The 23,864-nt window shown below is 51.5% G+C and overlaps 10 protein-coding genes across 10 annotated transcripts; 5 read left to right on the top strand and 5 right to left on the bottom strand.

Annotated features, from left to right (window-relative positions):
- Positions 1–557: 557 nt before the first annotated feature.
- Positions 558–2,396, top strand: N7496_011164 (Zn(II)2Cys6 transcription factor; the record flags this gene model as incomplete). Its single annotated transcript, XM_056704077.1, has 4 exons — positions 558–685; positions 743–1,534; positions 1,586–1,792; positions 1,850–2,396. The coding sequence occupies 4 exons, from the start codon at positions 558–560 to the stop codon at positions 2,394–2,396; spliced, it is 1,674 nt and encodes a 557-aa protein (XP_056550037.1).
- Positions 2,397–2,671: 275 nt separating this feature from the next.
- On the bottom strand, positions 2,672–4,619 carry N7496_011163 (PEX28-32 family peroxisomal membrane protein; the record flags this gene model as incomplete). Its single annotated transcript, XM_056704076.1, has 3 exons — positions 2,672–3,310; positions 3,363–4,555; positions 4,607–4,619. The coding sequence occupies 3 exons, from the start codon at positions 4,617–4,619 to the stop codon at positions 2,672–2,674; spliced, it is 1,845 nt and encodes a 614-aa protein (XP_056550036.1).
- Positions 4,620–5,252: 633 nt separating this feature from the next.
- Positions 5,253–5,752, top strand: N7496_011162 (import motor complex subunit PAM16; the record flags this gene model as incomplete). The annotated part of the gene is made up of 2 exons (XM_056704075.1): positions 5,253–5,255; positions 5,348–5,752. 2 exons carry the CDS (start codon positions 5,253–5,255, stop codon positions 5,750–5,752), a joined length of 408 nt encoding a protein of 135 aa, XP_056550035.1.
- Positions 5,753–6,679: 927 nt separating this feature from the next.
- On the top strand, positions 6,680–8,122 carry N7496_011161 (D-arabinose 1-dehydrogenase (NAD(P)(+)) ARA2; the record flags this gene model as incomplete). The annotated part of the gene is made up of 1 exon (XM_056704074.1): positions 6,680–8,122. One exon carries the CDS (start codon positions 6,680–6,682, stop codon positions 8,120–8,122), a length of 1,443 nt encoding a protein of 480 aa, XP_056550034.1.
- Positions 8,123–9,007: 885 nt separating this feature from the next.
- On the bottom strand, positions 9,008–10,978 carry N7496_011160 (putative topoisomerase family protein TRF4; the record flags this gene model as incomplete). The annotated part of the gene is made up of 3 exons (XM_056704073.1): positions 9,008–9,385; positions 9,446–10,133; positions 10,188–10,978. The coding sequence occupies 3 exons, from the start codon at positions 10,976–10,978 to the stop codon at positions 9,008–9,010; spliced, it is 1,857 nt and encodes a 618-aa protein (XP_056550033.1).
- Positions 10,979–11,283: 305 nt separating this feature from the next.
- Positions 11,284–12,363, bottom strand: N7496_011159 (GFA family protein; the record flags this gene model as incomplete). The annotated part of the gene is made up of 1 exon (XM_056704072.1): positions 11,284–12,363. One exon carries the CDS (start codon positions 12,361–12,363, stop codon positions 11,284–11,286), a length of 1,080 nt encoding a protein of 359 aa, XP_056550032.1.
- Positions 12,364–17,010: 4,647 nt separating this feature from the next.
- Positions 17,011–18,909, bottom strand: N7496_011158 (uncharacterized protein; the record flags this gene model as incomplete). Its single annotated transcript, XM_056704071.1, has 3 exons — positions 17,011–17,660; positions 17,715–18,665; positions 18,810–18,909. The coding sequence occupies 3 exons, from the start codon at positions 18,907–18,909 to the stop codon at positions 17,011–17,013; spliced, it is 1,701 nt and encodes a 566-aa protein (XP_056550031.1).
- Positions 18,910–19,078: 169 nt separating this feature from the next.
- N7496_011157 (replication termination factor 2) lies at positions 19,079–20,152 on the top strand (the record flags this gene model as incomplete). Its single annotated transcript, XM_056704070.1, has 3 exons — positions 19,079–19,098; positions 19,170–19,659; positions 19,721–20,152. The coding sequence occupies 3 exons, from the start codon at positions 19,079–19,081 to the stop codon at positions 20,150–20,152; spliced, it is 942 nt and encodes a 313-aa protein (XP_056550030.1).
- A 459-nt stretch (positions 20,153–20,611) lies between these two features.
- Positions 20,612–21,854, bottom strand: N7496_011156 (mitochondrial 54S ribosomal mL50 protein; the record flags this gene model as incomplete). The annotated part of the gene is made up of 4 exons (XM_056704069.1): positions 20,612–20,926; positions 20,986–21,349; positions 21,461–21,787; positions 21,817–21,854. 4 exons carry the CDS (start codon positions 21,852–21,854, stop codon positions 20,612–20,614), a joined length of 1,044 nt encoding a protein of 347 aa, XP_056550029.1.
- An 833-nt stretch (positions 21,855–22,687) lies between these two features.
- On the top strand, positions 22,688–23,840 carry N7496_011155 (uncharacterized protein; the record flags this gene model as incomplete). Its single annotated transcript, XM_056704068.1, has 4 exons — positions 22,688–23,221; positions 23,286–23,472; positions 23,523–23,642; positions 23,698–23,840. 4 exons carry the CDS (start codon positions 22,688–22,690, stop codon positions 23,838–23,840), a joined length of 984 nt encoding a protein of 327 aa, XP_056550028.1.
- Between the last annotated feature and the right edge of the window lie 24 nt (positions 23,841–23,864).

Raw genomic sequence — 23,864 nt, 5'->3', positions numbered from 1 at the left:
GTGGTCGCTTAGTTCATGCTGACTTCGCCGTAGGAAATTCCTCATTCGGCAAGGTGGCGCCGGATGAGGTTAGTATCTGTCGCGTTGGAGCGATACAGATTCCCAAGAACCGTGGCCGACATACGCACTATGAAATGAGGTCAGCGTAAGCCCTATAAGGTCGCAGTTATAACTATTTATGTCGAGGGGAGGGATACGAATCCATGGCAAGCGATAAGCATTTATGAATACCTCCACGTCTATCCATGTGTTGCTTGTGTAACCCTGAAAAGGTTACCCCACAGAGGCTGAAAGTCGAAATCCACCAAGAGAGCGAGATATTTTGGTCTTGAGAATCAGAATGAGAGTCCAAAAAAATCAATAATACCAAGCGTTGATTCAATGATTGATCTCCCATTGATGTATACAAAATGGCCTTGCGAGTACCTGCCTGAAGGAGTAGGAGGAATACAGGGTCCAGTCACGTGACTAAACGCGCAAGTTTTTCCCAATTGGGATTAGTCACCCCCCGATTTGCTATCAATCGCGGGGAAGCCATCACGAATGTCGCACACATCATGGCCTCCAGCACAATCCCTACCCAGAAAAAGGGCCGGAGTCGTCGATCAGGTACACCATGGACTCGTGGTGGATGTATCACCTGTAAATCTCGGCGTAAGGGCGGTTGTGATAGAGCAACCCCGAGGTAGGTTGACCCCTCCGATAAGCCCGTCCGAGAAGGATAAAAACTGACAGTGCCCAGCTGTAATAATTGTCTGAAGCTTGGCCGAGTCTGTGAGGGATATGACGACCTCTGGGTGACACCATTGGGACCCTCGGCGCCAGTCTTCAAGTCCACCAAGGGACCGAAGAGACGGCGACTTAATTCTTCATCGCCGTCGCAACCACTATCGCCGTCGCCGTCGCAGTCTTCAAGCGATCCATGGCAGGATTTACAGCTATCACCCCAGCCGATTACGCCAGGCTGGTCTGTTCCATCGTCTCCACAATATCGAGTCATAGATCTCGATGTGGAGGAATCTAGCCAAGAGCAAGATTCAGGCGAACAGGACTGTCTTTCTGTGATCCCGAAACCACAGGGCTTCTTAAGCCACCTATCCGGTCATGAGGCCCATTATCTGCAATACCATGAAGCCATGGCCTCTCAGCGTCTCGCGAACCTCGAAAGCGAGCACAATCCACTCCGATCATTCCTCATTCCCCGGGCCATGTCTTCTCCTCTATTGATGAAGGCTGTGTGTGCAATATCGGCAATGCATCTATCAAATCGGACAGATAGTCTCGATGCGAAAACTGCGGCGATCGACTTTTATGGACGAACGCTGAGAGGCCTGCGCTCAGTTATGGCACAGTCTGTAACGGATGGCGTGCCAGATGATGCTATGCTAGCTGTGGGCATGATGTGTAAATATGAAGTTGTTCGCGGCAGTGTGAAGCAGTGGGTTGTCCATCTTACCGCGCTGCATCGGCTCATCGCATCTCGTGGTGGGCTAGGTTCGATGGATCCAGAGGCAGCACACTTTCTACGTGGATTGTATGTTTCCTCTATGCCTGGTCTTGAGTCTATACTGACTGGTCTTCGCAGATATGTATATGCCTATAGTATGGGACAGATCAGCAACCGAAAAAAGGTCCTCGGAAATCTCATCCTCGCTGATACCGACATGGAGACTCCCCGGCTTAGTATATACCTTGGATTCACTGAAAATATCCTCAAAATATGTGCCTGTGTCGCAGAGCTACCATCACTTCAAGGTGACGAAATTTCACTGCGCCTAGCAATTGCATCTATGTATGATTTCCTCATTCTTTAGGCTCATATGTGCTAGCGTATACTGATTTACCACAGAAATGATTCCCTCCTCACTTGGACACCCTCATCAACCCGCCTAAATATCCCGCAAGACCTAACACAATCCACTCTCGTCCGCCTCAAGCTCGTCGCTGAGTGTTTCCGCGATGCCGGCTTCATCTACCTACACTCTATCCTCGAACACATGTACAGGGATACATCTCCTACTTCCCACGCCTCCCCCCAAACGCCAAATTCCGTCGTCGATTGGCTATCTCTAATCTCCACACCCAAACAAATCGCCATTGACCGTCTCCTCGCTCGCATCCAATCTTTCCCGTTAGACGATAACTGCGAGTATTCGGCACTCACCTTCCCTTTGTTCATTTCTGGCGCCGAAAGTGAGATTTTCGAGCATAGGGACCTTGTGCTCGAGTCTCTCGGCAAATTACAAGAAAACTTTGGCATTGGGAATACCTTGCGTGCTAAGGATGTCCTTCGTATCCTATGGGCGAGACGAGATGCTACTTCTCAGGATCCGTCTTTGAAACCCCATTGGATGGACGTTCTTGAGGAGCTTAAATGGGAGTTGACTCTTGCATAGCACTCCTATACCCCTCCCTATTTCATGACATTGATGAACTATACTTGTAAATTTGTTGTATTATACCAGATTAAAAAGCAATCAGAGACGTCCGAACAAGCTATCTGCAATCCCTGGGGTATTTGAAAACATCGAGTATTCCCCGCTCAACGAAGACAAAAGGAACTTAATTCCCGAAATATAATCCAAGCAAGGAATTTCAAAGAATACACTTGAAAAATAGACGAGGGAGGGGTATGTGCGTAAACAGCAAAAATTCGCCATAACAGTCATTGTCAACTTAAAGCCATTTGCACTTCATCACTTAGTCCCATTTCCCTCTCTGCGCGTTCCGTTCCCCCGGCAGCCCGAGTACTCCATTTATCGTGCCGATCGTGCGAATTGGCTATATCCTTCTCGCGTGTACTAGCACTATCACTCGTCGCCATACTTCCTTCCCGAACACTGTACTGTGACGGCTTGCGAGAATGTTGGATACTGATCGGCCGTGCGGGCGTGCCTCGACCACTTCCAGTTGCAGCGCCAGTGGCTTCTGTAAAACTAGCGCCGGTCGTGCGGCCTGCGTCGATGGAGGAGCTAACGCTGCTGGTGCGGTCTTTGCTCCCCTCTTTGCTCCCCTCTTTGCTCCCCTCTTTGCTCCCCTCTTTGCTCCCCTCTTTGCTACCGTCTTTGCTGCTGAACCAGCGTCGACGGCGAGCTTTCAGGGGTGTGTGAGGGGAGAGACTGTTTGTCTCCGGGTCGGATTCTTTTTTGTCCTTTTCTTGCTCTTTTTCTCGTTCTAGGGCTTGGGTGAGGCTGGAGACGGCTTCTGAGGGGCCATCCTGCTGCTGGTCTACCAGCTCGGCATCACGATACCACTTACGCCGGCGTGTGTACCGGTCCCATCCGTCTTGTCCACGGCGGCCATCGTTCCACTGCAATCAGTTAGTAAAGGTAGTGTAGTGGGAATCCTGGAGTGTGACATGCCTTGTTGTCATAGTAGATCCATCCCTCGCTCGAGGCCTTGGGATCCGATTTCCCACTGCCCGGGTTATCACCCCCTTCAATGCGCCACTCGCTGCCTTCAACCCAGCGCCATTTGGCATCTCCAGTTTGCACATCCGGTAGCTCAAATTTGTCCTTGGGTGGAACGGAGTTGAGATGCTCATCTGTCCAGGGGTCACGCTCGGCTGGGAACAGCGAGTAGGTCCAGCCAATACCGAGCCACCGGCGCTGATTCTCGTACACGACGAATGTGAATCTCACGCCGTTTGCATTTCCCCGTCGCCGTGTTGAGATATTCAACCCCATGCCTTGAACCGCGGATTTCTGACTAGTATTAGGGGCGTCTGCGACTGACAAGCCTGTAATCATCGAAACGAGGCGGCGCACAGCTCGCGAACGCCATAGAATGACGCGCGAAACGCGGGCTGGCCTCGAGTGGTAGGTGAGGATAATAGTTCCGACGAACATGACAACGCGCCGGGTGGTGATTATGTAGAAGGGAGGGAGGGTCAAGATAATCCAAACGGGGGTAACCAAAAGAATGCGAATGAAGAGGGCTGTTAGGGCTGGGCGGGTAGTCGCCGAGGTAGGTGTTTGCTGAGTAGATAGGAAATCGGTCAAATCGAGCAAAGGTTCAAGCAGGATATGGCACCGGGTTGTAAAAGTGCGCAACGTCTCCACGATATCGTCCAAACTCTTCTGGTGACGAGTAACGTCTGCCGAGTCTTTGCGCCGATGCTTTTCGCCCGTTGACGTCGTAGACGACAGAGGCGAATAGCGACGGCCATACATGCCGAGGATCAAGCCAACCACGACGAGTACCGGACCAGCCCAGAGAATAATCGCCTCGCTATACAAGACCACCGTCCAAAAGGTGGCCACGAGCAAGAAGCTCTGCCAGGGATCCCCCGTTGTCCATGTGAGAAGACCGACCAACTTATTCAGAGGGAGGAGGAATGGGTGGGAGTATGCGAGGGCCCTGGTGATGGCCGGCGGCGTTGCCACCAGCAGGGGGGATTTGCGATGCACGATCACACTGGAACGCTGCCGCGAGGACAAGGCCGAGCCTGCGATCGTGGAAGGAGAGAAGGCTGCGATCGTCGGGGGTTGGGAGGAGTCGGCCAGGCCATCCTGCGGCTGCGATGCGGGTGCCATGGACATCCACGGAAGATCTTCTGTTTAGAGCATGAGCACTAGCTCGAAGGAGGAAGAGGAAGAGAACATACCGAGAGCTGCCATCCAATTATGACGACGTCATAGGGTGCGATGTCAGCTCATGAGGCTGGTGGGTGGGCATTTCATATAAATAGCTGGACCCTTAAGCGAGCTGATGAGAGGTTCGTCTCGGTTCAAAAGATGATCTGCGGGGATGATCGGGGGAGGACATGTGACTCTCCGTGAAAGTACCTAGGCGTGGGTGTGATGCCGAGTAGAAGGGGATGTACTCTTTTCTTTTAGTAGTTGAATGTTGCTATTTGATCTCTCTGTTTAAAGGACGATAGAAAATACATTTCTACTATATTTTTGCAACGTTAAGTGGCCTCTAAATATCCTTGTTCTATACTCCCTATAAGCCAGCTATAGTCAAGACATACAAACACACCCACATTCTAGCGGATCAACTCGAACGGTTCTTAGGAAAATATGAATAGACTATTCTAACCTATCTTCTTCTAGATTAATACAAAATAGACAGAAATCCAGTTCCAGTCAACCCCGGAAATGCCTTGCATTGCGGGTTCGGCATAGAACTGCATACTTGCAGCTTCCCGACTCCCGACGCTAAAACGCGCCGCCGAAATTTTCCCTTTCTTCCTCTTTCCACCTCCTTGTGATCATCGCCTTTGGACACCTCCACAACCCCCCGTCGACATGGTAAGATCCCCTCCGACCTTCAATTCTCTCCCTCTGCGCATTCTTCTCTGAAAATAAAAAAAAAACAAACCTAATTTCCATCCTCTCCCCAGGCTCACCGCATCGTCACCCAAGTCGTCGTCACCGGAGCCCGGGTCTTCGGCCGCGCCTTCGCCGAAGCCTACAAGCAAGCCCAGGCCTCTGGCAAATATGCTGCGCAGAAGAAGAATGGAGGTGGTGCTTTCACCTCTTCGGGTCTGACCCTCGACGAGGCCTGCAAGATCCTCAACGTCAAGCCCCCGGCCGGCGGCGAAACCAGCCTCGAGCATGTTATGGAGCGGTTCAAGAAGCTGTTTGACCTGAACGACCCCCAGAAGGGCGGCAGTTTCTACTTGCAGAGTAAGATTCTGCGAGCACGAGAGCGCATAGAGATGGAAGTTCGCGAGGCGGAGCGCAAGGCTGCTTCGGAGAAGGAGTTGCGCGAGGGTTGGAATCCCAAGGTCTACAAGGACCGGTGAAGTGGCGGACAATCGAAGTTGCGGACAACTTTGATCTGATCTGCCTCTTCTACGCACACGCTTGTCTCCCCCTTGCGCCTCAGACAATCTCTGCGTGTTGCGATCGATCGGAATCTTTACGTCAAACACCACCACCGCCACCTCCTCCCCGGATTCCTCTCGTCCTTTTTGATTTGGCATAGCATGGCGTTATTTTGGGTTCTTGCGGGAAAGAGGTCTTATTCCATTAGAGTGGAGGATTTCTCGTTGATCCTCCAGGGTCATTTTTCTCTTTGGCACGGGGAGTCCTCGTGCGACTCCTCGCCTTCCCTTACGACCTTTTTGGTCTCTCTGTGTATACCATCTGCGAGTCTTGTTTCCATTATCTCTCCCCCTTCTCCACTCTGACTTGGACCCGGAAAGGAAAATCATGTACTATAGCTGTATACTTGCACATGTTCGAATGACTGATTTACTTCTGTTCCTCTGCATCTACCAGACTGTAACATGTCCCTGCAGTCCGTCCTGCCAAGCAATGACTTGCTTTTTTTTTGCCACCGCCGGTTCACCAACATTAGCATTGACTTCCAGGAACATATCTTAAGATGCGACAATGCAAGATCTCATCCATCATCAACCATCCGATCTCCATCCGATCTCCATCCACCCGGAAATGTCTAGGATAGGCTCATCTGCCCACGGGGTACCATCGGTTGCCGCCATGGCGCCATCCGGAGCGGAGCCCGGGATAACCTCTCGATTCCGATCTCCATTCGATCTCGGGGATAAGAAAACTTGCTTATCCACCACCGCGCCGCCACGATGAATTGATCTTAATTTCCCTCAAGAATCAACCCTCTTCCTCGCCTTTTCCCAATCTCTCCCTCACAACTTACCATCCGATACCACACAGATACCCTCCCCCACTTCCCCGAACGCAAAAAAACCATGCGGCCCTCCACCCCGCTATCCGCGGACCTGCCCCCGCTGATAATGGGCACAGCAACATTCAACTCGCAATACAACGCAGACCCCTTCGCCCTCCCAACAACCGAACTAGTCCACCGTGCACTCTCCCGCGGCGTCCGCGCCTTCGATACATCCCCCTACTACGGCCCCGCCGAAGAACTCCTCGGCCGCGCCCTAGCCACGGACTTCGTGCAAACCAATTTCCCCCGCGACTCCTACAGACTCCTGACGAAAGTCGGTCGCATCGCAGGCGCCTCGTTCGATTACTCGCCCACCTGGATCAGACACAGCGTGCGCCGCAGTCTGCACCGTCTGCACACGAGTTATCTCGATGTCGTATACTGCCACGACGTGGAATTCGTGTCGCCGGAGGAAGTCCTGATCGCGGTGCAGGAATTGCGCCGTCTGCGCGATGAAGAGGGGACCCTGCGGTACGTCGGTATCTCGGGATACCCAGTCGACGTGCTAAGCTCTCTGGCGGAAATGATCCTCCGCGAGACGGGCGAGCCATTGGACATCGTCATGTCCTACGCAAACTACACATTGCAGAATACCAGGCTGCGCTCGCTAGCTCTCCCGCGCCTCCTCGCCGCAGGCGTAGACGTCGTCCCCAACGCCTCCCCACTCGGCATGGGTCTCCTCCGTAAAGACGGAGTCCCTATCGGCTCAATGGGCGACTTCCACCCGGCACCGAACGAATTGCGCACCGCTATCCACGCCGCGGCAGAATGCACCGCGCAAAACGGCGAGAAACTCGAAGTCGTCGCGATCCGCTTCGCGCTGGAATCATGGCTACGCGCTGGCGCGAAGGCAGGCGCCCTCGGCGCACCGCTTGCTCGGTCCGCGGACGCAGATCCGGGCTTTTTGTCCGTGGCTAATATCGGTATTGGTCGGAGACTTGGCGTGAGTGTGATGGGAGTTAGTAATATCGCGGAATTGGACGAGACGTTGCGCGTGTGGCACAGTATCCTGGATGGACTGGAGAGTTGGAACGAAGACGACGATGCATCTGAATTCGATTTCAATGTCGATGTCGAGAATCAGTTCGACTCGGCTGGTATCTCCACGCCTACTGAAAAGACCGACGGCGCTGTTGCCTCGTCCGCGACACATGCGCCTAACATCCTCACACCCTCCGAAGGCCTCATCACAGATCGCGCATGGTCTCATACCCGGCGCGCGAAAATCCTGCAACTCGCCAAGGAAGTCCGCGACGTGCTTGGTGCGCAGTGGGTGGATTACGTCTGGGCCAGTCCGCCGGTAGACTTCCAGAATAGTCTATCTGACGAACACGTCACCGCTCTGAGGATCCTCGAGGATGAAGAGGTAGCAGGCAAGATGGCGCCGGCTTCTCCTGCAGAATCCGTTCAGGATGAGGCAATGTTGACGCCGCCGCTGGATGCGGACGCACGGTTGGAGTAGGGTGGTAGGTGGTGATAAGGTTATAGACGATTTTCTTGGCGGGTGGCCTTAATGGGTATTTCACTGGGCAAGAGGTATATACATAGAGTTATCCTTCGAGTTATGGAATTTCCAGTACATAATAAATGCGTTCATGACGATAGCCCGCCTGGATTGGCGTTTCCTTCCTTGTATCAAGTTAGTGCAAACCTATTACTTTACCGTTCTATCGTTCTAATAAACTCCCAGTCGCACTTGCCTCGCCCACCATCTCGCAACCTTAAACCTCCAGGTCCTCTCCAAGAAATCGCATATAGCACTCTCTTGATGAGAAAGGAGGAAAGGGAAAGGGGACGGGGAGAGCAAAGAAGCTGCATTTAAAGCCAGCCGGGAGACGGTCCCATAGCTGGGCCAGTTCCATTTTGGGTCACTAAAACAAAGAACAGTAAATACCTTATCAACGTCTCCTCGAGAAGGGACAGATAGATTCGGCTCGTGATATCAAAGTCGTCAGGTCTTCATTTCCAGCAGGCAGATTTGACCACGCGGCAACAAATGTTGGCGTGACATCGTTAACCAACTCGGGATCCGAATTCATGGCGACGCTACTCATACCCTAGATGTAAGTAATAAAAAAACACCCCTTGGGGAGTAAGGGGTACTCAAGTCCCATCGCTGAACGAGGGGACAAACAATGAAAGCAGACCTAGACGTGGAAACGTCAAGGCCACAAAGAAGAAACCGCCCGCCAACACCAACCAATGTAAATGCTTCCTCCATCTCCTGAATCCATCGAAAAACTAAGAGGGGGTATCGAACGCATAACCGAGATTGAAAAGAGCACAGATGGAAGAGAACTCATCGAGGTCATGAAAGACTCCGGCACGCCGGTGCAACGCTTCGTGTTTAGGCTCGCTTGCCTGGCGCAGATCGCATGCTCCGAGGCCCGCTGGGAGGAGGCGGTGGTGGGGACTCGCCAACGGGAAGAGGAGGCGGCGGAGGAGGGGGCTGTCGATGCTTCGCAAACTGGGGCGCCGTATCGAAGACATAGCGGAGCTGTTCTCGCTGCTCAATGTACTCGTCGTAATTGGCCGCAATGACGGCTCCTAGAATACTGCCATCTCGGTTGCCGTTGTCATTCATCCAATCGATCCGGTCCTTGAGGTTCCAATAGGCGTGGCGGAAGGCTCTGAAGATCAACTCAATCTCTTTAGTACCGCCGGAGATATCGTTGGCAGAATTATTCGGATCTTCAATCGACAGTCGTTCCCTGTTCTCGAAGACCTGTAGAAGTAATATGAGCGGGGCTGTCCAAATGAACTTGCGTCACGAAAGCACGCTTACCTTGTTGTAGAACCCTGGAGGATTCATACGAATGCCAGTCTTCTCAAAATTGAAAACCTTGCCGTAAAAGTGGAAGAAGTCCAGCAGGAGACTCCCAATGTTGCGCTCCTGGCTTCTGGGCATGTGCTGAAGAAGGCTTGTCACGATACAAGTGATCGAGAATCCACCGAGACCACCGGTGGGAACTTCATTCAAGCCTCGGAGAAGCAAAAACTGCTTGATGACCGAAACAATGACGGGCATCGCAGGGTACTGTTGCTTCCACTGTTGGAAAGTTTTGTTCGCGAGCAAACCGCTGTCATTGTCAAACGACAAATCGACACGCAGGCCAGTCAACCTATCAACCCATTTAAGGATGGGCACTCGCGCGCCTGCAATGGCCTCAACGGTACCATCCACAGCAAGGCCCGAGGTCTTGACAAAGCCAGCAAACGCATAAATCTGACCTTTTCTCTCACCGAATGCCCGGATACCTGTCTTCATGAATGAGGTGGAGAGAAGGACGAGATCGATATCGGCGGTGGGAAGATACAACCCAGATGCAAAGGATCCGAATGCATGGATTTGAACGCCAGAGTAACGCTTCTGGAAAGCACGTTCCAGTCGATCCACAATATCTTGGCGGACAATCTGCTCGAAGTGATGGGGTTTGACCCAGTTGTAGAAAGAAAGGATTTCATTGTGGAACCTGGGCAGGTGTAAGCACGATGACTATGAGCTGCAGGCGGGGGTGAGAGCTTACCTGGTCGCGATATTCATAGACGTCACTGAGCCACTCCAGGGTGTGGGGTGTTGATCCTTCAGAGGCATCCAATCATCGAGAATTGATGCGTCCATCTTGAACCGTCGCAACGGTTTTCCAGTCTTTGTAGTCAACGGCTTCGGCTGGTCATCTCGAGTACGCTTGCGAGATGCAGCAGCAGATTCCTTGATTTCCATTCCCTTCGGTCCCTTGGGTGCGTTCTTGGGCGGCTCGTTCTCTGGTTTGACAGTATTGTCACCGATTGCGCCGAGCGAGATAAAGTCCAAGTTGTCAACCACCGCGTCATTGGCCTTTGGCTGCACGGCGGCCAGTCTTGCCTTACGGATCAATTTCACCACGTCGACGCGCTTGTGCTGACTCTCGTCTGGAGGGGGAAGTGCAGTGTATGGATCGGGGTTGGACCACTTTGGCGGAGGAGGTGCGGGCGCGGGGATAGCAGCTAGTATGGGCTGAGCAAAGTCGACGTTGCCGTCCAGGGAAACAACGCGCTTTTTCCGCGGACGCGCCTCGGAGTCAGACTCTTCATCGTCGGAGAGGTCCATTTCTGCCTCTTCACTGTCACTGAGAGCGTCAAGCGAAGCGAACTTCGGAGCCGGCTTGGGTCCCGTTTCAGGGAACAGCAGCTCCGGGGTAGCCTCCCTCATGCCTCTTAACAAGGGTCGCTCTGATGTCGGACGTGGTGGGGGGCGGAATGTAAACTCTGGTTTGGAGTGTTGGCCACGAGGGCCTCTTGGAGGGCCATTCCCTCGAAACTGAAATGGAGGAGGCATTGCCGAACGCGCACAGTCGATGGTGAGATGTCGGGGACGCGACAAGCGCAAATAAGGTAAAGGACTTGAGGACTCAAGAGAGGAGCAGGGATATGGTGTTTATATATCGTAGATATGGCAATCACGCCTAATAATAGACTCAAAACAAGAGCGCCGAAGCCCAGCACGAGGAAGGAGCAAGTCGATAAGTCGATTGGGTTGAAGTTTCCCAGAACGAAAAAAAGAAAGTGTCCCGGCAGAATCTACACCACGCAAAGGCGGACAAGACAATACTGCACTCTGATTGGCTGTTTAACTATATATGGCTAATCTTTGTGATGCTGCTTTGCATACTGTTGCAGGCCTTCTTCCAGCAGCTTCACTAAATCTTTCTGTACAGCCAATTCGGCAAAACTCACACGCCCAGTAGCCCAGTCCAACAACTCTTCCGATCGGGCATTCTTCCCTCGAATCAATCCTGCACTTACATCAATCACGCTTGGTCGTCCGTCATTATGCCAGAAAACCGTGGCACCACATCGATCACAGAATTCCCGATAAACCCCCGGTGAACTCTTATATTGTTTCATCGTGCCATGGCCAAATGTGAGAGGGGACCCATCTGCATTGAAGAGGTTGGACTTGGGGATAAAGGCCCATACCTGAATGGGAAAGCCACTGTGCAGTCGGCAGGAAGCACAGGCACAGGTTCCAGCCAGATATTTAGTGTTTCCCTTTCGCAGGAACCATTTCACATCCGCAGCATTGTCTAGATCAGCATATCCCGAGTTGAAGGGGATCAGGAGATCAGACCACTGGGACCAAGCCTGAGTGGAAGATGCATCTGGAGGTGTGACGAAGAAGTCAATGCCTCCACAGTGGCATCGTGCCTGCAGGTTGTTCTGCTCCTGCAAACTATCCGAGGATGCCTGTGGCGTCTGTGGTATATCAGACTCTCCTTGTTCAGAATATTCGGAAGGTCCTGGTTCCGCCTCCAGTCTGCAGCTTATGTCTGTGGATGGCCATCCGGGGAGATATGCACTTAGTCCACCGTCTTCCGTGTCACCAGTCTTCCAGTGCTGGATGGAGTGCACTGCTGGGGTATCTTGATCTGCTAATACCCCGGAGGCAACCAGATATCGTCCAGTGGGCTTGGACTGGGCAAAGACATGCGCACCGCAGGTCCTACAGAAGAAGCGGCTCACGTGTGGGGACTCCTGGTACTCCTGGAGAGTATCCAGGGCAGGAGGCTTATCCTGCAGGAGATAATAAGATGAGCAGAGCAGGCCCGTCACTGCCCGACAACTGTGGCAATGACATAGTTGGAGCTGAGTATGGTCGGTGGCAGGGTCCAGCTGGATGGATATTGCTATATCTCCACACAGACAGGTAATCGAGGTAGCCATGGGCAATTAGCTTGGATAATAAGGATCCTTCTTTGATTGAACGGTAAAATTATCCTTCATAGAGAGAGAGTCAGACCTGACTGTGTTGACTGTGGTCACACAAGCTCTGTTAGTAAGTCAATCGTGCGTCAGATATGTGCTCAGGCGGGGTAAAGATTGCAGAAATGTGCTCGTTGTTTGCAACATGGGCCCTCTAAATGGCTCTATGGTCCCCTAGTTAAGGCCAGCAACCTAGAGGACTATAAGTAAGACCGGGAAGTCACGGGCGGCCCGCCGTCTATAAGAGCTGTCGGGCCCAAAACCTATTCCCCCACCATCGTCACACCCTTTCCTCCCACAACTCTCTCCACTACCACCACTCCAAGCCTTCAGCTTTTTCAGCTCTTTAACAACCACTCTCAATCAAAATGGGTAAGTAGAACCACAAACATCTGACTTACTGCATCTGCCTGGAGACTCTGCACCCTGCACCCTCTTACCCCCCAACCCGGGCCTATGGCTGTGGCTCATCGCGGGGTCATGGCGGGGTTTCAATCCAACCCCTCCCCTCGTATTTTCCCAAGTCTCTCCTTCCTTTGATGCTGACCAAGTAACCTCAGGTCCCGACCACACTTGCAGCTGCGGTGCTTCGTGCCAGTGCCCTGCCGGCGCTTGCCAGTGCCCCGTACGTGATCTTCCTTCTCCCTTCCCTTGCCTTATCGCATCGTGTTATCGACTCCTTGGCTAACCAAGTCCCCCGGATACAGAAATAAATCAACCCCTTCCAACCCCCAAATGATACTTTCATAGTACCAACGGGCAAATCGCTTTAGCTGAATTTCTTCTTTTTTGATCGAGATGCAGCGCGGGGGATATGCGGGTTGGACGATGTGACGATCAGCTGGATCGGAACTGGGGTGCGATGCGATACCGAGGTTTCCGTTTTTTCCGTGGCTATCTTGCTTTTCTTGTTTCACAGGTAGAAATTCAAAGAAAATCAAACTTGAGTTGATCGACTGAGGTCAAGTCTGGCTACCAGTGGTTTCTGATTACTTTTATCCTTCTTGTCTAGGGTACCTTGTGGGCATTTGGTCCCGATCCTTGGGTCTTTGGACTCGGGGTGCCGCGAGCTTAACCGTAGTGCAGTAGATGACGGACAGGGTGTTGGGATTGGCAGCGATTGTCAAAACGGAGATTGCCACGACAGCGTTGCATCTGTATAAGGCCGATCCTGGTCTATAGTTGCGTATAGGGCCAGATGATCACTGATCCTAAGGTATAATAGCGTTAATGATAACCTCGGTCTTGCGAGTTAGTGGGGAAGTCAGTGAGTAAACAATGTCGAGTATACCATCATTTCTTTTTTCCTTTCGAATGTCCTATAGTTGAACTTTTATCACCAGGCTATAGATGCAACTAAGTGGGAAGGCTGCTCCTGGAGAATTTTGAATCATAAACAAGTCTGAATACACATTAGGAGAAGTATGACTACTTATAGAATGGCTAAAGACTCTGGTACCCTTTTATATCGCTATACCTTTTGTGGAATCGAGATAGTAATGAATCTTGGATAGGTCGCATGAATCCTCGTGACATGAAGATAACTACTGCCTTCGAATGTAGCTTCTACTCGAGAGAACCTAAGATCACCTTCAGGTTACCTGATTATAGTCTTCTGTTGATGGGCCTTGGAACATTCCTCCTAGTATCCCTGGCCTATGCCCCAGCATCAAAATATTCCCTGTCCTCCATACTCTACAGGTTTTCCCACGACCGCCCGAGGCAGTCTTCCATATTTCTTGCATAAGCGATGAACAACCCCACTAACCCAGGAAAACAACGCATCGGAACTAACAGTCTAGGCAGTGTGGAATCTGATCACCCTCCAACCAATTATAATCATACAGCGTGCATATTGGGAAGGTCCGTGGCACTGACAGGGTATGATATGCTCCGGTAGCTTCGAGCTATCCTGCACCTGGAATCCACTTTGGCCACCCAAATCTGGGAACCCTGTCCTGCCTTGTAGAAAGTCGTGGAGTAGTATGCTCCGTAGGTCTTGGAAGTAACGGGTTGGAGATCTATTCCGTGTTAAGGAGTGGACCGTAAAGCCCAGTCCCGATCTTGTACCTGTGCTTTACGTTTAGGTCCCCGGTGAACGCGGTCATCCTTCAAGCTCGTCTTATCAGATCTCTGCTAATATGAGCGGGAGATTCTACTGAAACCCTTCTGGCTTGTCACCTATGTACACTCAAGTATCTGATTTTATAATACCCACCCGTTCCTATTCTCGCTCAATAATATCTAGTCTCCGGTTAGATTTTGTATTGATATAATCCCTCCAATATAGGAGTCACTCGCCTTGTACACTCGACCAACAAGCAAAAACGCTCAACAAATGCAAACATAACCAAATACCGCTCTTCGACTCCACCCCGGCGAATGGAAAATAATATGCAACCTCAAAATCCAGGACCCAGTAACCTACCAATAAGCCCTCACAGCACCCCTCCTCCAAGGTCCTCACTCTGCCCCCCAAGAGGGCCAAGACACCCGCACCCTAATAGGCTGCCTCGACTGAGTCGGCACCGCTCCTGGCGCCGAAAATGTTGCCCTTCTGGAATATCCCTTTCCGCCCACTGCTCGGGGAGATCACTCACGTCTACAGTACTGCTATGTACATGGCTGCGTATAATACGGAGCACATATGTATGACTGTACCCATGAGGTAATAAGGTAATGCAGGCCCGTTCCGAAAGAGTGGATCTGGCAAACTCCAGTGCGGAAGGCAGATCGACACAGGGCTTCCGAAATGTGGTTTCTGGTCGTTGTGGTCTGACTGGGAGTACGTATAGATCGGCTATGTTTGAGGCGAAGTAGGGTGCAAAGTAGTCATTGGTGGTATGTTGTTTGTCTACATAGTCAACTCTTTACTCGTACTCGTGCACCCATCGTGATACTTTCTACAGTAAACCCCTCAAAAAAACCCCCCCCCCCCGAGGTTCCAAGAAACCCGGGCAGCTCCATAATTGTAAGACCCGAGAACAACCTGGGCGTCAAAATACATGCCCAACATCTCGCCCGGGTAAAGCTCCATCCAGGCTACCGTAGTAAACAACGCAGCGGACCCACGCCCCACGAGTATGCCTAACAAGTTACAACGCTACTACTACCGATATACTTCCCCTGCCATACTGTAGCTAAAGAATTAGACGCTTCTCTCCGATCGGGTAAAGCGAAACACCCTCCCATCCCTAACTAAACAAGCCCAAACCCCCGGCCTTCCAAAAAAACGCCCACATCATTCCAAACCTTACCAACTCCGAGCATCGCCAACGGACTGGATCTGCGCCGCAGTCTTGTCCGAAATCCGCAAGAAACCAGATCGGGATATACGGGCATAACTACCTGTAGGCAGTAGGCACCTGTACTGTCCGTAACTTGCCAGTGCCAACCACCACCCCCATCATCCCCACCTACCAGGGGCCCCGTCCTAGAGACCTCGTCTATTGGCCCGAAACCACAGCAAAAAAGAAACACCCCAGTTTGACTGGGCAGGGCGTCAGAGTCGGCCCTCGTGGTCGGGGCGGGTAGCGCGTGAGAAAAGGGAGTGGAGATTGTCGGAGCTGAGAGGGGCAGAGCGTATAGGGTGCATGGGTCTTGAGGTGCATTTGACTCGACCACGCGATGCTGATGGGTGTCGTTTGCTCTGATAGGGTGTAGAGGGCGTAGCAGAGGCAAGATATACTACATAGGGAAAAAGTAAAGAGCGGAAATGTTATTGGTGGATGTCGATGTATACGTCAGGAAGCAGAAGAGGGGAAATGGATGGGGAGGCTCGTGGGAAGATGAAGTATAAAAGGCAGTCCTTTCCACCCTGTCTTCTCGGAATAGATCAAAGTCAACAAGCCCTTCGCAATACAAACAACATTTAAACAACCCCTCTTCACCGTCTAAACAAACCCAACCCCAAACTCACCATGTCTCCCTGCTCCTGCTCTTCTTGCTCCTGCAGCAACGACTGCAACGGCTGCTCCTGCACCGCCTGCGGTGTAAGTGTCCCCATCTCCAACTCATACCTTGATCGTTGTGAAACCTTCTGATCGGTTTCTACCAGCACTAAGCCAGCTCATACACCTTCGCCGCCACCCTCCTCCAACGCGACTACACATACCCGGCCCGGTCTCCCGTTGCTGTCGAATTAGGATAGCTTCGGGGCTGAAGTGTATGTGTTAGTTTGTCAAGATGTCTGCCTGTTTGTACTGTATGGGTGGGAATGTTGGGGTTTTGGGGATGGGGTAGGGTTTCAGTTTTTTTGATATTGCTGTGCCCGAGTGTATGTCTGTGTCTTTTAGGGCTTTTTGCCACGCGAGTATATATGAATTACAATTTTCATTGTCTTTTGATATACAGTGATGTTTCTCAACACGTATGTAGATTTTAGGTTGCAGAAACCAACCCACCGTGGCGAGGCACGGTGGAGAGCTACAATCTACGATCTACATCAGAGGTGGCTTGGATGAAGAACAGATCGCTTGAATTTATTGGAGAGAAACTCTAGATGTATGCTGACAAGCACAGAAACTCCAAGAATGGAGTATATGAAAACTGAACAGGAATAAAACAGTAGGCCTAGACATGATGCCACCTTATATCCGATTCACAACGTTACAGCTCATCCTTAGAGCGAGGAGCATTGCCATCCTCTTCGCCGCCAGGACAAACAGCTGGGGTGGTCACAAGCATCGAATAGACGCACTTCTCATCCTCGGCCGTCTTCAAGATCTCATTCTCCTCGCCGCACTCCAAAACGACCTTGGTAGACCGGTTGGGTCCGTTCCAGCAGTGCTGTCCACGGTCATACTCAATCGCAATCTTCTCGATGGCGACGATCTCGCCGGCCTCGTTCAGCTCCTCGACAACCGTAGAGCTGATACGAGTGAACTTGCCCATGGACGTGGAGGAGCCGCCCTTCTTGGAAATCTGCTTGGTATCTTCCAAGAAGCAGTGCTCATAGGTGTACTCGCCCGCGTCCTTGGAGATGCACTGACCCTTAAGGGCACGGAAAATGCCTGCGGGTCCATATTGCTTCTCAAGATCGGCCCGTTGGTCGCGGAGCTTATTCTTTAGGTCTCTCAGGGTGTCCTCCTGGGACTTGAGAGCATCGCGCGCTTGGGTCACGGCCTTGGATTCCGATGGTGAGTCCCCGTCGGGTTTGGCAAGGATGCCGCTGGACTCCAGGAAAGATCGCAAAGAAATAACCTTGTCTTCAATGAACTCGACAAGAGACGGGGGAAGATAAGCTGCGAGCTTGTAAACTATACTCTTTGTTAGTTGAGTCGACCCCAGAAAAAAAGGTAACCGAAGCTTACCCAAGTCGGCATCATTGCAGCCATCCTCTTCGTTCTCCCAGTGCTCCCAGTTAATCCCAGAGCTCTCGTCATCAGCCTTGGCAATCTCATCCAAATCACGGTCCCGCGCTTGATTGGTACCCTCGGTCACTTCACGAGCGGCATAGTCCTCCCAGCTGCGCACAGCGCGCTTGACACCCTCATCGTTGAAGTTAGGGTTATACTCAATCTTGAACTTGGACAGGATATCCTCCAGCTCCTTCAACCGCGATTGAGTCTCGTCTCTCTGCTGACGAACCTCCAGCAGCGCATCACGCAGCTCATCAACTCGAGCCTTTGCAATACCGGCAAGAGCATTGACCTTGCCCTTGCCCTTACCGCTGGACCGGACAACCTTGCGCTCCGCATCCTCGACAGACTTGAGTTCGGCCTCGAGAGCCTCCACCTTGACCTCGGCACCCTTGACCTCGGCCTCCAGGCGGATAATATGGTCCTCAATTTCCTGTTGTTGACGCCCAGCATCAACCAGAAGGGCCTTCTTCTTCTTCAGCGCAGCAGTAATGGACTTTTGGCGCTGCTCCTCCTGCTTCCGCCACTGCTTTCCAATTTCCTTGCAGCGATCCTCGCACTTGGTTCCTCCCACACGAGCCCATTCGTCACTTCCGTCACAGCACTGCTCGTAATCACAGATTCCATCGTTAACACGTTGGAAGGGCACGAATGATGGTCGGTGGCCCTTGTTTTTACAGTAGAAGCCGGGCAATGCAGCCACAATTTCTCCCTCGTTATTTCCAAGTCGATCAGCAACGCTTAGGGGTGAGTTGCGCGAGAGGTGCGAACAAGCTGAAGTACCGGGCTCGTCACTGCCGTCGGGACAATCGCAGAAGTCATCGTTGACGGCGGAGAAGGGGATCTGAACCGAGGGATTCGAGATACAAGTGAACGTCTCTGAGTCCTGGTAGTACTTGGCAACTTTCAAACTCCATAGTTAGCACATGAAGGACTATCGATCGCAAGTAAGACCCAGTTATGGACTATCTCATTGATTGTCCGGCTGGGTGTGGACACCTCGTTGTCCGGGGGTGGAGATAACCATCCGGAACAATAGTCACTCACATTCTGGGGCCACACCCCGGGGGCGAGCAGTTTTATCGCTGCTAGCTCGGGCTCCAGACCCGGCCACTGCCAGCAGAAGAAGCGACTGAGGAAGTCTCATGATTGAGGCATTGAGCTGGGGAGTGTGGAGACTGGAGAGCTTCCGGCCAGCTGTTGATATGCGGGATCTAATCGGACGCTGAGTCAGCGCTTTATCTTCGACTTAACTATCGCAGGTGGTGGCAATAATCTGATCATCTGCGACAACTTCTTTCAATCAAGCAGTCAATATGGGTAATGACGGTGGAAGGTAAGATCTGACATTGCATAGTTGACTCTCTCACTCTTTTCAGTCGAACTAACTCAAGCTCTCAACGCCAGTATCCCAACCCGCCGCGAGCTAGTCCGCGAAGCCGCCCGCGAGCCCACCACAGCGCAAATCAAAGAAGCCCAGCGCGAACAGCAAGAGCATAGCTGGACGACATGCCCGCTCTCACACAAGGCTCTAGCACGCCCGGTAGTCTCAGACAGTGTTGGAAACTTATACAATAAAGACGCCGTGCTACAATTCTTACTCCCCGGCGACGATGGCGAGGGCATCAGCTCCAAGTCCGATTGCGAGGAGGTTCTATGTGGACGAGTGAAAGGTCTACGGGATGTTGTCGAGCTTCACTTTGAAATCGACACCGAACTGAGTGAGCATCCTTCCGACCGCGCCAATGCGCACCGTCACCAGCGCCGCGAGGGCTGGATCTGCCCGATTACCGCGAAGCCGTTGGGTCCTAGTGTGAAATCTGTCTACCTTGTGCCGTGCGGCCATGTCTTTGCCGAGGAGGCTATCCGACAGCTAAAGGGGGACAAATGCTTGCAGGTGAGTAGATTGGTCTGCCAGAATGAATCTATCAACTATGAGGTATCTAACAAGGTTACAGTGCAACGAGTCCTACACCGAAGACAATATTATCCCCATTCTCCCCACGAAAGAGGCCGATAAAGAGCGTCTTATGGCCCGCGGCGCCAAACTCGCCGAGCAAGGCCTCACCCACTCTCTCAAGAAAGCCCCCGGCTCGAAGAAGCGCAAGAAGCATGCTGAAAGCTCGACGGATGCGCCCAACAGTACCGCCGCAGTCGCCACTTCCACGTCAGCGTCAAAATCAAATGGAGCTGGCAATGGTATTAAGAACTCTGCGACAGCCTCGCTCACGGCGCGTGTGCTGAATGAGGAGAACGAGAAAAAGAAGAAGCGCAAGATGATGGGTCATAATGAGAATCTTGATAGTTTGTTCACGAAGGATAAGAAGGATGGCGCAAAGAGGGACTTTATGACTCGTGGATTCTCTATTCCTGCTTCGGCGAGGAGATAGTTCGTTCTTGGGGGTTTCGCTCTGTTTTCGTTTGGAGTTTATGGAGCAGCTTGATTCGTTTTTACCCTTTCGGAGGACACCTCATGATAGCCACGACGGATGCTCATCTAGCACTGTACAATTCGAACATCTTTTGTCTTAACATTCAGAATTCATGGCGTAGCCTTGGACTCTCCTTAACCATACAATCCAGCAGTCCACACACAATACATTGTTCAGGATTTGTTAGAATTGGACAAATCCAATCAACGGTCTGAACGATAAATCCAAATGCAATTGAAAAAGTGCTTCTAGTATACACGAAAAATGTCTTGCTATCAAAACAAAGTGACCCAAATCAAGGGCCACGAAAGAGCCACTTCCCAGCTCCATTCCTCCACATCTTTACACAAATAAGACGCCCATGGCTGAAACAATCATCATCGCCAATAACGCAGTTATATCTCCCCATCGGCATCATCATTTCTCAAATCGGAATCCACCATTGCTCGCGCCACGGATGTTCAACCCTCTGCGGTAGAACTCGGAGACAATGGCCTTCTTCCGGCCGTGGTCCTCGTCGACCTGGCTCTTGGTCAGACGCTTGGGGCTGAATTTGATGTTGGCCGGGAGGTGTCCGTTAGCGGCCTTCTTGCTCAGGACCTTGGTAACCTGAATAGGCTTTTCCTTCAACTGGGCGGCCATTCCGGAGAGAATGTCACCAACAGTCCAGGATGCGGTGATGGCCTTGTCGGAGATGCGGCGACCGAGAAGCTGGGAAAGTCGCTTGATGAACTATAGAGGGCGGGAAGTTAGCAGAAGACTTTCATGGCTTTGAGAGAACCGAGACGTACGGCAAACTTGACTTCCGGGTCGGTGAGCGACAGTTCGCGGTGTGTATCCTCCTTGCTAGACTTGTCGGTAACCAGGGTTTCCGAGGGCTCGACCTTGACTGTGGACTCTCCACCGATCTGGTTGAAAACGAAGAGGAGGGCCTCCATGTTCTGTTGGCTCGAGAATCGAAGAGCACTGTTCCACTGCTGGGGGCTCGATCCATCGATGTAGCAAGAGTCGAGCATCTGCAGGATTTGGGGGTTGTGGCGAGGAACATCGCAAATGCTAGTCAGAGGCTTGCCCAGCATGCTCATCAAGCATAGTTCCACGGTGGTCTGGTGAAGAGCGTAATGGACGGATCGAGACCTCACATCGGCGCCGTAACTACAGATGTCAATGGGTTAGAATTGAATCCTCGGATCTGATCAGGGGATCGCGGCCGCCGACAGGAATTGATTCCTGTAAATTCGAGTCCCGCATCAGGAAGAAACGTACGGAGCATATTTATCAACCTTGCGTGTACCCTCCTGAATCCATTTGTCCTTCTGGAGATAACCGATGGCCTGAAGCCCATCCCAGCTCTCTGCTTGCACGTAATCCTCCGTTGCCAGAACTTCTGATTTGTCGGTCTCACCCTTGGCCAATCCCTGCTCAGGCTCAACACCACGCGCAAGTTGTGACTCGCCGGTATATGGGTCAGCCGGACCAGGCGGCTTCTCTGTGCTCCAGAGCTTGCTGCGGGTGCGCTCGAGGAAGGACGGGGAATCGGAGGATGCGTAGCGGCGGAATTGGCGGGCGAGGGGGAAATGCCTCGTGGTGCGACTTCCTGTCTGCAGTTGGAGCAAACATACAATGCCTCCCGAAGGGGCAGACGCATGGCGGGTCGCATTTTGGTGGTTTGCGTGCTGTTGAGTCTTCGAGTCTCCCGCAACTTTTGCGCAGCGAGACAAATCTTTGGATATCGGTCACGTGAGCTCTGGCCAGTAGAAACGCCCGTGACTACTACCTTCCTTGATTTATGGCTTCCACAATAAGTAGGTCTGTTGAAATAATATTTAGTCTGTAGCTACTTTCCATTAGTGTCTGGTAATTGCAGTGACACATGCTAAGGCGCAATGGCCGAGAGATTCTCTCTGGTGCATCCATGAGCTCGGACTAGAAAAAGGCTCGTGAAAGAGAAAAACAATATGGGAAACAATGATAGCTTGCTGTCCTTTCGAGGACCATTCATTCCCTTGAATACTCACTTCAAATCCAATTTTGAGACTGTATGTACCTAACGCAGTTCACCTGTTCCACTAGATCGATTCGAGCGGAAGTCTTCATTCGTATATTCAACTGCCTCGATTAATCTATAAACTCAGCAAAACACGTACAAAAGATCCTACCGAGAACAAAAACGTATCCAAACTAGTAGCGATAATCTTGATGACAGACCTCAACGGCTATTAGATTTTAACTCCGGACATGGTCGTCATCAGACACACTGCGAACAGTTTCGGAGGTCCCGAACAGCTTCGCGGCCCCCACTTATCAAGACGGTGAATACGGCATGTATTCAAGCAAGGGTGAGGACATTTACTATGACACAGAAGCTATATTTATCCGAGCAAGGAGTTATTCCAACCCTATAAAAGGCAGCTCTCTCCTCTAGTACCTAATAGTCTTACTCTTGATTTCCACACACAATTTCATTATTCAGCGGTATTTACACCTCCAACGATGCCATACGACACAAATACAACAGCCACCGAGCTAGTCCCCGACTATGCACCTTTCATCAAAGAAAAAACCATCCTCGTTACAGGTGTCTCTCCAGGGTCACTAGGCGGCTTCTATGTTCAATCCATCGCAAAAGCTAAACCAGCTTGCCTGATACTTGCAGGCCGCAGCGCCAGCAAGCTCGAACAATGCGCTAGAGAAATACATGCCGAAAGCTCGGAAACTATCATCAAAACTTTGGAAATTGACCTGAGCTCGTTGGAAAGTGTACGCAAAGCTGCAGATCAAGTTAACGGCTGGGAAGACGTCCCCTCCATCGATGTACTAGTCAACAACGCCGGCATCATGGCGGTGGAGTATCAACTTTCGGTGGATGGATTCGAGTCACATTTTGCTACGAATCACCTGGGCCCATTTCTTTTCACGAATCTGATTATGAAGAAGGTTCTCAAGTCGACAAGTCCCCGGGTGGTCATCGTTACTAGTGACGGGCACAGATTGAGTCCTATTCGATTCTATGATTACAACTTTGATGTACGCCGTGCTAGAAGTAGCAATATCATTAGTTACAACATCTCATGCTGATTTGTTTTCATAGGGAGGCAAAACCTACAATAAATGGGTTGGCTATGGTCAATCCAAGACGGCGAATATGTTGATGGCGCTGTCATTGGCGAAGAAACTCGGAGTCAAGTATGGCTTGCAAGCATACTCGTTGCATCCCGGTGCGATCATGACGAATCTTAGTTTGCATCTGGATTGGAATGTTGACATGGAGAGTCTTTGTAAGTTGTTACTCTGTGCACGCTACAGGGTTATTACTCACTCTATACAGTATCTGTCTACCGACAACTAGGCGAGAAAGAAGGCTGGGATGATCAAGGCTTTACTCTTAAGACTATTGATCGAGGTACTGCGACCCATGTCTATGCTTCATTTGATTCTTCTCTCAAAGGTATGTCATATTGTTGGTGTTACCGAGACTTCATAACGCTAACTTAAATCCGCAGCAAATAATGGGGCGTATCTGATCGACTCGCATATCGCAGATCCAATGGTAGACATTGTCAAACCATGGGCAACGAACGCCCTCGAAGCTGAGAAGCTCTGGGTACTCAGCGAGCAGCTTGTTGGCCAGGAATTTCCTTACTAGCACAACTCAAGCAAGGAATAGTAG

Source organism: Penicillium cataractarum (genome assembly GCF_028827025.1).
Source record: "Penicillium cataractarum strain IBT 29864 chromosome Unknown utg000009l, whole genome shotgun sequence".
NCBI classification, from domain to species: Eukaryota; Fungi; Ascomycota; class Eurotiomycetes; order Eurotiales; family Aspergillaceae; genus Penicillium; species Penicillium cataractarum.
This window is presented reverse-complemented; position numbering and strand designations above follow the sequence as displayed.